The 11,031-nt window shown below is 49.3% G+C and overlaps 1 protein-coding gene across 4 annotated transcripts; it reads right to left on the minus strand.

Annotated features, from left to right (window-relative positions):
- Nucleotides 1–1,395: 1,395 nt before the first annotated feature.
- Proca1 (protein interacting with cyclin A1) lies at nucleotides 1,396–10,990 on the minus strand. Of its 4 annotated transcripts, XM_034506107.2 has the most exons (5): nucleotides 8,297–10,990; nucleotides 4,685–4,765; nucleotides 2,854–2,986; nucleotides 2,469–2,597; nucleotides 1,396–2,379 (listed from the first exon to the last, which is right to left on the minus strand). In XM_034506107.2, the coding sequence occupies exons 1-5, from the start codon at nucleotides 8,376–8,378 to the stop codon at nucleotides 1,737–1,739; spliced, it is 1,068 nt and encodes a 355-aa protein (XP_034361998.1). In that variant the 5' UTR covers nucleotides 8,379–10,990; the 3' UTR covers nucleotides 1,396–1,736. The 4 variants fall into 4 exon arrangements, with proteins under 4 accessions (XP_034361998.1, XP_034361995.1, XP_034361996.1 ...); XM_034506104.2 differs by lacking the exon at nucleotides 2,469–2,597; XM_034506105.2 differs by lacking the exons at nucleotides 2,469–2,597; nucleotides 8,297–10,990.
- Nucleotides 10,991–11,031: the final 41 nt, after the last annotated feature.

Here is an 11,031-nt window from a genome sequence, read left to right on the forward strand (position 1 = left end):
CAGGATTCACATTGCCTTAGGTCACCTCCCTGCCTTCTCTGAGCCCCATGACCCTGTGTGGGCTTCTTCCATCTGTTGTTGGCCGTGTTGAGGTGGAGTCTCGAACCCAGGCTGGCCTTTGCCTTACAGCAGCCCTGCCTCTGCCTCCTGAATGCTGGAATTACATAAATGACACACACACACACACACACTTAAGGGTTTTATTGTTTTGTTTTTGTTTTTTGCTTTTCAGACAGGGTTTCTCTGTGTAGCCTTGGTTGTTCAGGAACTAACTCTGTAGACTAGGCTGGCCTAGAATTCAGAGATCAACGGCCTCTGCCTCCCTAGTGCTGGGATTAAAGGCGTGCGCCACCACTGCTGGGCTTTAATTACATAAGCACATGTGTGGGTGTGTGTACAAAAAAACAAAAGAGGGCTGGGCAGTGGTGGCACATGCTTTTAATCCCAGCATTTGGGAGGCAGAGGCAGGTGGATTTCTGAGTTCAAGGCCAGCCTAGTCTACAGAGTGAATTCCAGAACAGCCAGGGCTACACAGAGAAACCCTGTCTCAAAAAAAACAAAACAAACAAAAAAATTAAAAACCAAAAGAGGGCTTTGACCCCTTAAAACTAGAATGATAGGTGGCTCTAAGCAACCATCCATGGGCGTTGGGAACTTGGATTTTTTTTTTTTTTTTTTTTTTTTTTTTTTTTTTTTTTTGCAGGAGTGCTCTTAACTGCTGGTCCATTTCCTCAGCACCTTCTTGGGTTGGCTGTCCTATCTGTGAAAAGGGAATGGTAGCATACACAGGGAAATATGAAGTTCTGAGCTGGCAGCTCACTAAACCACTGTGTTGCTCTCATCTTCCCACAGTAAAGAAAATCTGTAAGCTGCTTCTTTGGATGCCCCTTTGTTTCCCAGCTGGCCCTTGGTCTCTGATAGCCTCTGCAAGTCAGTTCCTGGCCCATAGGTCCCCCTCACCTGCTCACCCTCAGACACATAGCCATGGGAAAGGAGCTATTTCCCACCCCTTTCCCTTGCTAGCTCAGTCTCAGCCAGCCCCCTGGCTCTGGTTCTTTCTGAGGCTGTTTTTATTCTGCACATCTGATCTTTCTTTCACAGAGGCTTCATCTCACAGTGATTTAGTGTTGGGAGTAAAGCCTTTCTGTCTTTCTTTGTCTCTGCTTGGGTTGCCGCTGCTGCCTGCATTTGAGCTTGTACCTACTTCTCTTCATTCTGTATGTCAGTGGGGAAAGGCTGGCCTTCTACTGGAACTCCTCTTTACATTCTGCAGCATAACAGGTCTGCTGCAAGGGTGGAGGAAGACTGGGACTACAGCTGGGAAGGAAGAGCATCTCCTCCATGGTGCCACAGCCCTTCCCTTAGGGCCACTTGAGGAGGGAGAGGCAGGCTGAGTGAGTGGCAGGTTCAGTTTATTGAAGGTAGCATTGCATAGTGCTGCCCACCACAGAGTGGATTTGACAACACTGTTCCCCCCACCTCCTGCCCATTACCCAGATGGATTCTTCCACCTGGTCTTAAAAGGTGTTCTCTCTCCCTCCTACTTAACTTCCCATAGACATATACTTCCTCCTTGAAAGCAGGATTGCCCTTAGAGAATCCCTGCAGCCCCTGACCCTTTGGCTTTAGTAGGCCCAGACAGAGCCAGCCACCTCCCACAAGAAGAGGCCCTGTTGGAGAGAATAGCAGTAGGGGTCAGTTACAGGCTTGATTTATTCACTCTGGATGCCCTAGCCTCAACTGAGATTGGGGTTGGACATTGGGGGAGATTTTCTCTTGCTCGTTTTCCGGGTTTGTAAGTTCTTTGTCCCATTCTTTTTAGCCTGGGCAGAGCACTTCTCTTTCTTTTTGGGCGATGATGACTCTACATCTTCACTGGAGGGCCTCTCTTTACCCCGTTCATAACTGTCCTCGCTCTCCAGCCCTTCCCGGCTTTCTGGGCTGGACTCTGATGTCCTCACTATTTCTTTTGGGCTTACTGATTGGCTCAAGTCTGCAGGGGAAGACTCTGACTTCACTGGGCTTTTCTTTTTAGTTAACTTGCCCTTGGCTTTTTTCTTCAAGTTTGCCTTTTCATCCACCATCTCCTCCTCCTTCTCTTTCTCCTTTTTCTTCTTTATATTCTTGATGACCTTGCCTTCTTGACACTTGTCCGTGGGGCTTTCAGAACGCCAGATGGTGATGGGTGCTGATAAGTCAGGAGCCCCAGTGGCTGGCCCTGATTTTGGGTCAGTAGGTCTGGCAGTGGGACTTAAATGATTTGTGGTGGAAAGCCGGTTCTCTTCCAAATCCTCGTCATCATTTAGGTCATCTGTCATATACATATGGTGGGCGGGATGGTGAATTACTGTCACAGAGACGGGCCTGTGGCATCTGCACCTGGGAGGAAGGGATAGGAAGAAATTGATGGAGCTGCAGCACAGTCCCCTGGAGTCCTGTCCCGTCACCACTGGCCAGCTGGCACTCACCAGCTGTACCAGATCCGCTCCACATACTCTTCCTCTGGGATGAGTTCAAAGCAAGGGGCATAGATGATGTTGAAGCAGGTTGAGCCCCCGTCTTTGGAGCAGGTCAGGCCTACTTCTTGGGAGCTGCTCCTATTGGTGTCCTGAGCAGTCCTTTAGCCTGCCACACACCATACTCTCAGCTGGGCCCCCATACCTCCATGATTCCCCAGGGGCCCAGAGGGACAGCCAGCTGCTTCTGGCCTTGGCCCAGGCTGCCAAGAGATCTCCCCATTCATTGTTCTTAGAACAGAGCAGGGATTAAAAGCTGGGGCTAGGCTGGCAGCACCAGGCCAGACCTGCAGAGGGAAACCTGAAAGGAATGGGTCCCCATGAAGGGGGCCCTCACCTAGATTCACAGTTGCAGTGGCTGACAGCATGCATACATCGGTTGTGATGGCCACAGTCCAAGAAGGGGTAGATGATATGCCCAGGACACTGCTGGTGTTTCCAGCAACATCTGTCTGTCTCCTCGTTCTCACCTGAGGGAAGAGGAGTCTGGGTCACTTGGAGGCAGCCGAGCACACCTCAGTCAAGGCTTCAGATTCATCTGCCACCTGGTTCCCCACCAACAACAACTGGTTATCATCAGAGGTGATGACTCAATCCAGTTAAGTAGTCAATTTAGGTCCCTGCACTGCCCTGTCCCCTTCTCCACTGCATAATGCTGCCTTGGACTCAGAAAAATAGGGTCACATGTGGGCTATAGAAGGTCCTCCCAAGCTTCCCTTGCTCTGTAACACCTCACTTCCTCTCTCCTGTGGGACCTGCTGCCCCAAGCCCTCCAATGATTCCCACCCTCACCAATTGCTGGTCATCACCAGCTACCACACTCCATGGTAGGGAATGGCCATGGCCCTCTGTCTCACAGAAAATCCCACAGTTGCAACTTCAGCTGCACTTCACTTGAATAGTACCAGAGGCAGTGAGTGGCAGCCCGACTCTAGGGTGGTGGCTACCAGAGCAGCATGGTCCTGTGTCTGCTTTCTTTCTCCTCTAAGCCTCTTTTTGCCTCCTGACAGCTCTCTTTGGTCTTTCCCTAATCTTTCCTAATGGAAGTCATAGTCGGGCTGGAGCTGGCTTAGCGGACGATGGGAGGACCACAGACCATCACACATGCCACGGTTCCACACCCACACATATAATCCTCCAGATTCACAGAATGCTTGAACAACCTGCCCCCGCCTGGGCCCATCTACAAATTAGGCAGCACGATGTTGTGTGTGCCCCCTTTCCCAGATAGAAGAGAAGCTACTGGGGCTGGAGAAGGTCCTCACGGGTTTCTCATGGGCTCCCAGTGCTTTATCTCTGACCCTGCCTAGGGCTCCAGGCAACCCGATTCCTCTGCTCCCATCAAAAAGGTAACCATGCCTCTCAACAGCCCTGCCTCCTGCCCCTAGTCACAGAAGGACAGGACCCTGCCTCCTGTTCTCAGTCTCAGAAGGACCCTACCAAAGATTCCAGGGTATCAGGCAGAAGGTATAGAAGCCCAAGTGTCCATTAAAGTGCACAGAGTAAGACAGTGGTGTGGGCTAAAGGTCTCCTGCATTCCTCCTTCCCTTTCCCTCACAAAACTGAAGCTCTCGGGGTTCCCCCATCACCCCTCACCCACTTAGTGCCTTTTTTCCCCAGGGAAATTAAGATGTGGACCTTGGACTTGCAGCCATGCTTGCTTTTCGTTTGTTTGGCACTGTTAAATTGAGGCAAAGGGCAGCATAAATGCATAAGCTCGAGAGCCTGGAGCCACTCTGGCCCGAGGCTTGTCTGACACTTAATAGAACAACCTAAGACTGCTTAATTTTCTGAGCCTCCCTTATCCACAAGAAGAGACAGTGATAGTTATTGTTCAGGGTTAAAAGTTCTCAATTCCTGTTTGGTAGATCTCTGTATACTACAAAATATTCAACAAAGGAAAGGGGTGATCATGGCCTTAAGGAAGGGGCCTTTTGGCATTGTAGGAGACAAGGTAAGGAAGAGCCAGCTGGGTTCTCCACCATGTGGGTCCCAGGGAAGAAACTCAGGTGGTCAGGATTATCAGCAAGCACAGTGAGCTATTTCACTGGACCTTCGTGCATCTGGGTAATCCCATCAAGATCGGTTCCCTCCACCAGTGTGCTAACTTTGACAATAAGATGTAATGTAGACCCTTAGGGGCCATAGGCCGAGCCCCCTGGACCCACCTTCAGAAAAGGAAGACAGATCACTGCTGGAGTCCACACAAGCCGAGTATCCTCTTTTCCAGCTGGGCAACCTGGTTATATCTGAGAGTACAAAATGACAGCAGTGATAGCAGCCACCTCCCCGTGTCATTCATTCACCAAACATTTAAAAACAAACCTAACAGTAACCCTGAGTTGGGCACAGCTATATCCTGGGGAGTCCGGAATTTAAAAACCCTAAGCCAGCCAGGCAGTGGTGACGAATGCCTTTAATCCCAGCACTTGGGAGGCAGAGGCAGGCGGATTTCTGAGTTCGAGGCCAGCCTCGTCTACAGAGTGAGTTCCAGGACAGCCAGGGCTACACAGAGAAACCCTGTCTCGAAAAAACAAAAAAATAAAAAAATAAAAAAAATAAATCCCAGCACTTGGGAGGCAGAGGCAGGCGGATTTCTTAGTTCGAGGCCAGCCTGGTCTACAGAGTGAGTTCCAGGACAGCCAGGACTACACAGGGAAACCCTGTCTCAAAGAAAAGAAAAGGAAAGACTCTAAGCCACTGTTTCCAGAGGGAGGGGCAAAGAGAGGGAGGCAAAGAGTGTTCACGGCAGCAGTATGATATGATAAAAATGGCAGAAGGTGGTAGGCTGCGGAGCAAGAGTCACCTGCCAAGACTGGAGGGGTGAGGGCTATGGCACACTTAGAGGAGATGCCAGTGGAAGGGAGGCAGTGCCAGAACTTGTCCCAGGTGTCTGGAGCCTGGTGAAGGTAGCCCTGGGCAGACCACTTTTTGTAGAGCTTGGAATGGAACCCATGGCCTCACACATGCAAAACATGTGCTCTGTTAGCCTTGTCCTTAGGGGTGGGAATTAAAAGAGCACCCTCAGAAAATGAAGCCTTTAATCCCAGCACTTGGGAGGCAGACGCAGGCAGATTTCTGAGTTCAAGGCCAGCCTGGTCTACAGAGTGAATTCCAGGACAGTCAGGGCTACACAGAGAAACCCTATTTCTAGGAGGAGGGGAAAAGGGAAGAAAAGAAAGCCTTGGGTCTTAGGCAGTCAGGCTGGTCAGCCCCTCTTGTTTTCTACAGCACACTAAGTACTTAAAATTCATCAAATGAGCCAGATGTGGTACCTCACAGTACAAGGAGGCAAAGTCAGATGGATTTCTAAGTTCAAGGCTAGCCTGGTCTACAAAACAAGGTCCAGGACATCCAGGGCTACATTGTGAAAACCTGTCCACCCTCCAACCTCATAAAATCATTAAATGATGTTGTTCCCCTCTGCAGATAATAGCTGCCTCTATCTGCAATCCCAGCCTGGGGAAGAGACGCCCATGTGTCCTATTGTCCCAAGCCTGCAGACTGTATAGAATGCCACCTCCCACTGTACTGTTCTTCTCCATGATGTGCTACAAACATTTTTTTGTTTTTGTTTTTTCAAGACAGGGTTTCTCTGTGTAGCCCTGGCTGTCCTGGAACTCACTCTGTAGACCAGGCTGGCCTCGAACTCAGAAATCCGCCTGCCTCTGCCTCCCAAGTGCTGGGATTAAAGGTGTGCGCCACCACTGCCCGGCTCAGAATCTCTTATGTTAAGGATTTTGGTCCATTTGGAGTTGGTTTTGTTTGGGGTGAAGCATCAAGATGGCGTCTCATTCCTCTACATGTGGATATCCAGTGTTTCTCTTGCCTTTTCTTGGAGAGGTTGTCTTTTCTCTGACATATGTTTTTGTCCAAAATTAGGTGGCTCTTGCTGCGTGGGTTGATATATGGTTATTCTATTCCATTCCATTGATCTACATGTATGTTTTTGAGCAAATTCTATGCTGCTCTTGCTACTGTGGCTTTGCAGTATAGCTTGAAATCAGACATGGTGATGCCTCCAGCGTCTTGCTCAGGATTGCTTTAGATGTTTAGTGGGGGGGGGATGTGCACATGCACACTTCCTTATGAAAACTTTTTCTATATTTATAAAAAATGCCATTAGATATTGAATTTGGATTACATTGAACCTGTATATTACTTTTGGTAAGGTGGCTGTTTTTCATAGCATTAATTCTTCCAACCAATAAAAATGGCAGATCTTTTATCTTCTAGCATATTTGGTATCTTTTTTTGTAAGTGTTTTAAATTTTCAGCTGTTGGGGGTCATTCATGTTTTGGATCAGTCTTATTCCAAGGATTTCTTCTTGTTGCTATTTGTGAATAGTTTTCTTCCCCCAACACATTTATTTGTGAGCCAAGGCTGACCTTAAATTTATGGTAACTCCTGCCTTAGCCTCCCAAGTACCCAAATGACTGACATGGGCCATTCTGCTCACTTTATTTCACCTGGGGCTGTTGTGGAGGAAGTGTCTGGAGTCAGATCTAGGGCCTCATATACACTAAGCCAGCACTCTTACCTGTAAGCTCACTCAAGCCCAGTCCTCAGCACCTCTGCCAGAGCTATGGGGGAGAGAATCTCCCAGGATGTACACTTTCACAATGCTAGACCCTACGGTGGGCTTTTAAATTGTTAATTCTAAATTGTTTATCAAGGGACCAGACCCAGAGTGACTAAGTAATTTGCTCAGGATGAAAGGTAATAGCAGAGGCAGAAAAGCTGGTCTTGGCTCCCCAACCCATGTGCTTCGTTGGCCAAGGAGACACATAAAATAAGCCAAGTGCCCTATGCCACAACTCCAAGGCCAAGCCCTGAAGCTACATTCAGCTCCTTATCCAGCTGCTATCCCCCAACACATTTGCTTTAAATCCACAACCTTGCTGATTCCTCACTTCTGATTTCCTATCATCTTGATGCACAGTCTCTCCTGTGGAGCTTGAATCCTAAAGTATTCCAGTAAGGGCCTGCGCCTCGGTCAGGATCAAACTGTGCTGGATTTCTTTCCTCCTGTCACTATAGCAGGCTTTATGCAGGGCTGAAGCCTGTTTGCCTTCCACTAATACCCCTAACAGATGTTGACAGCATCAGCTGTTTGGGAGGGAAAGCAGGAAGGATCAAAGAGAAGTGGGATTTAGAAAGACAATCTGCCCCTTTGTCCAAAGAGGACAGAGGAGAGCGCTAACCAAGGCAGCAGTCCAGAGCTCCTGCAGCAGAATGAAGATGGTAATAGACTGAAAGGAAGAGAAAAGCATGTGGTCTCTTCCTTGGGACAGGTAGCAGGGGCGGCCTAACTCAAAACATACTGTTACGAACATTAGTAGAGGATGCTCCTTTCCTGTGAAACCCCTCCCCTCCTTTGAGGCCCAGAGGACAGGCACCAGAGCAGCCAAAAGAAGGTATGTGGAGGGAAGAAAGAAACAGAGAAAGAAGAGACCGCAAGAGAGGGCCAGTGAGTCCTCTTCTGGAAAATGTCTCCCAGCTAGGCACTTGGACGTGATTATGATGTCACTTGTGGAATACTCAGACTCTTTCCCACCCTCAAGGTCAATGGAACTGACCGCCCAGCGCCGGCACCCAGATGAGCAATGGGACAGGGGTTCTAGCCAACCCTAACGCCTCTGGGTCGGCGGCAGCCCAAGCAAGCAGTTGCAGCCTAAATAAAGCTCAATGGTTGTGCCTGGGCTTGGGAGGAAGAGAAGGCAAGCAAACTTCCAAGGCCACGCCCAGACACGCCCCATTCTTCTGCCCCGCCCCTTACCAGTTTTCTCGGTTCTCTCAATTTTGCGGCCAGACTTTTCCTCAGTCCATCTTTTAATCGTTAGTGTCGTCCTGACCCACATCGCTGTCAGCCCAGTTCTTCCACAGGACTGTACCTCGCAGAGTTCAACGCTGAACCTCAGCTTGGTGGAGCCCAGGCCCAGCTGTAAACTCCAGTCCAGCCCCTAGCTCCGCCTCATGCTTGCCCAACCCCCCGCCTGCCTCCCCCCCTCCCGTCTTCCAGCCGGGGTCTAAGCGTTCTTTATACGGGATCTCCAGCTCCTTCCAGGTCCCTTCGTCACACCCTTAACGCCAGTGCCTACTTTTGCCTTTACCTTACAGACCCAGCACTCAGTCCCACACTTAGCTCCTCGCTGGACCCTGTTTCTAGAAAAACCCTAGCCCAGAGCCCCACCCACAACAGGTACTGGCTCTGCCCCTTCCAGACTCAAGACCCGGCACCAGGACAGCCACGCCTTCCGGAGGTCAGCCCGGGACCAGACTTCATGAACCTGTGGCCTTGTGGGTATCCTGGCTTTGGTGAGAAGTCTCTCCTCCACTGTGTCCAGTGCAACCTAACCCCCGCCCAACCAGGAGCCACCAGACCCATCCCCCTCAGCTCTACCCTTCGGGTTTCCTCCCAATCCCATAGGCCACTTTGTCCTAGGACCCACACTGCCCTGTTTTCCTGTCCAGAAAGTAAGGTGACTTACATTAGTGGTAACTCCATCCCAGTAGGAAACCTTCACATTGCTCAAACACAGCAGCCACACTTCACCCCTATATCACACACAATGATGCCAAAAGTCTACACACAACCCACAGATACAGTTACAAGACCACCGGTGTGAATGAATGAGGACCACTTCACAGAGAGTCCACGCAGCACACCTCTCGGTTTCCCTCCAAGCAGCTTTCAAAGCCAGCATGAGGGTGCCTCAAAAAAAGCAGAGGATAGGCCGGCCGTGGTGGTGCTTGCCTTTAATCCACACACTCGCAGGTAGATCGATCTCTGAGTTCAAGGCCAGCTTGGTCTTCATGGTGAGCTGCAGGAGAGCCAAGGCTATGACTCAAAAGGAAAAAAAAGTGTGTGTGTGTGGTGGGGGGAAGCCAGGTGTGGTGGCATGTGCCTAGGTGCCTTTATTGGGAGGCAGAGGCAGGCACATCTCTGAGTTTCAGGTCACCTGGGGTTGACCATAAAACCCTGTCTCAAAAGTAAATACAACCCCTAGTGGAAGGGGTGGGTTACTTAGAGTTACTGGTCAGGGAAGCTTCTAGAACAGCAGGGCTCTTTACCATTGCTGTCAGCGACATTCCAAAACTGAATGGGAAGACCCTGTTGTTAATGATGTCATACGTGTTGGTTACAGGACTTGTCTAGGGCTGAGCCAGAAGTGTCCCCACCCGTGGCCTAGCTCTTGTAATACCAGAAAGTGCAATGAAGGGTTTCTGGGGAGGAGCATAGCCTAAAGTCCTATTCAGCTATGGATTCTTCATGTTTCATGATGGAAAGGTCACCCAAGCTGTGTCAGCTACTGCAGTAGTGACACAAGCCATTATGAATAAAACAAAGTTGGGCTTAAGCAAAGCTTCCTCCAAAAAGGAAAATTCACATCTAATATGTGCCTTAGATGAAGCCCATGGCCAGAGAAGTCATAGGCCCTGGTGAAAAGATAACAGCCATTGGTCTGACAAGTGAGGGTAACGTCCCAGCTAGGCTGCTGCTCCGCATCTGCACTTATGATCGTAGGTCATTTTCTGCCTTTTCCCCATGTGTGTTTTATAGCAAAAGGAAATACTGCCAAGACTCACCACCAGCTACACTCTGAAATACGGGGATAAATAAAAAGACTACCCCATCAAAGTTAGATGACCATGGTCAAACTTCAATTTACCTCCTCCAAGGCTCAGGGAGCATTATGAATGGGGAGGTGGGTTAGTGGGAGGGCAGGAATGATTTAAGAGCCCGAGGAAAGGGGCAGGTGTCATGTGGCAATTTCCTCTGACATAAAACCTTCCATCTTTGAGGGAAGTCCTTTAAAACACATAGAATGTTCTGCAGGGAGATCAAACATTCCATCCTTCAGGAAAGTTCTTTAAGCTCAGGAAGTAAGCAACTCAAAGGCTTCAGGAAATCCCTGAAACTGAGCAGAAGTACTAGGCTTCTCCTTCCCCAAGCATATTTATTTAAGCAGTCAGAACTGCGTGAGAGACATTCTCAGACAAGCTGAGCTGGCCGGAAGCCCCTCTAACCTGTCCAGCTTCCTGCAGGCTGTGTGGTGTGTCCCAGATTTCCAGCTTTCATAAGCTGTCACTCATACTGGAGTGGTTTTGGGTGATGCAGCTGTCTTTGAGCCATTTCTGCTTCTGTAAGCAAACCCTTGCCCACAGCCCTGTAAGTAACTCAGTTAAACTCATTAGCTCACCAAATTGGACTTAGATGATATACATCCTTTGGTGTATTATCAGTTCCCTATCTGGGACAAATAGATCATCTTTCTAGGGATGCTGTAATACAATACTTAGATACATGGTAAATTTTGAGGTCAGGCTGCCCTACAAGAGACCCTACCTCAAAAGGGAAGGGAGACAGAGAGGAAAGAAGAAAAACAGGAAAGAAAGGTTAGTTACTTAGATTTTAACCCAGAGAGGATCTTGGAGATACAGTTAGTCCTCCAAAACCTGGTCTCTGAGATGCCAGCCAGTGTGAACCCTGTCTTAGGGGTCAGGAATGAA

Source organism: Arvicanthis niloticus, chromosome 6 (genome assembly GCF_011762505.2).
Source record: "Arvicanthis niloticus isolate mArvNil1 chromosome 6, mArvNil1.pat.X, whole genome shotgun sequence".
Taxonomy (NCBI): Eukaryota; Metazoa; Chordata; class Mammalia; order Rodentia; family Muridae; genus Arvicanthis; species Arvicanthis niloticus.

Bases quoted from the DNA above. Each gene is read 5' to 3' on its own strand.
- Proca1 (XM_034506107.2), bottom strand. From the start codon at position 8,378: ATGTGGGTCAGGACGACACTAACGATTAAAAGATGGACTGAGGAAAAG. The intron at 2,598-2,853 runs GTGAGGGCCCCC...GGACACCAATAG, and splicing joins CACTGCAACTGTGAATCTAG to GAGCAGCTCCCAAGAAGTAG. The intron at 2,380-2,468 runs GTGAGTGCCAGC...CCTTCCTCCCAG, and splicing joins GAGCGGATCTGGTACAGCTG to GTGCAGATGCCACAGGCCCG.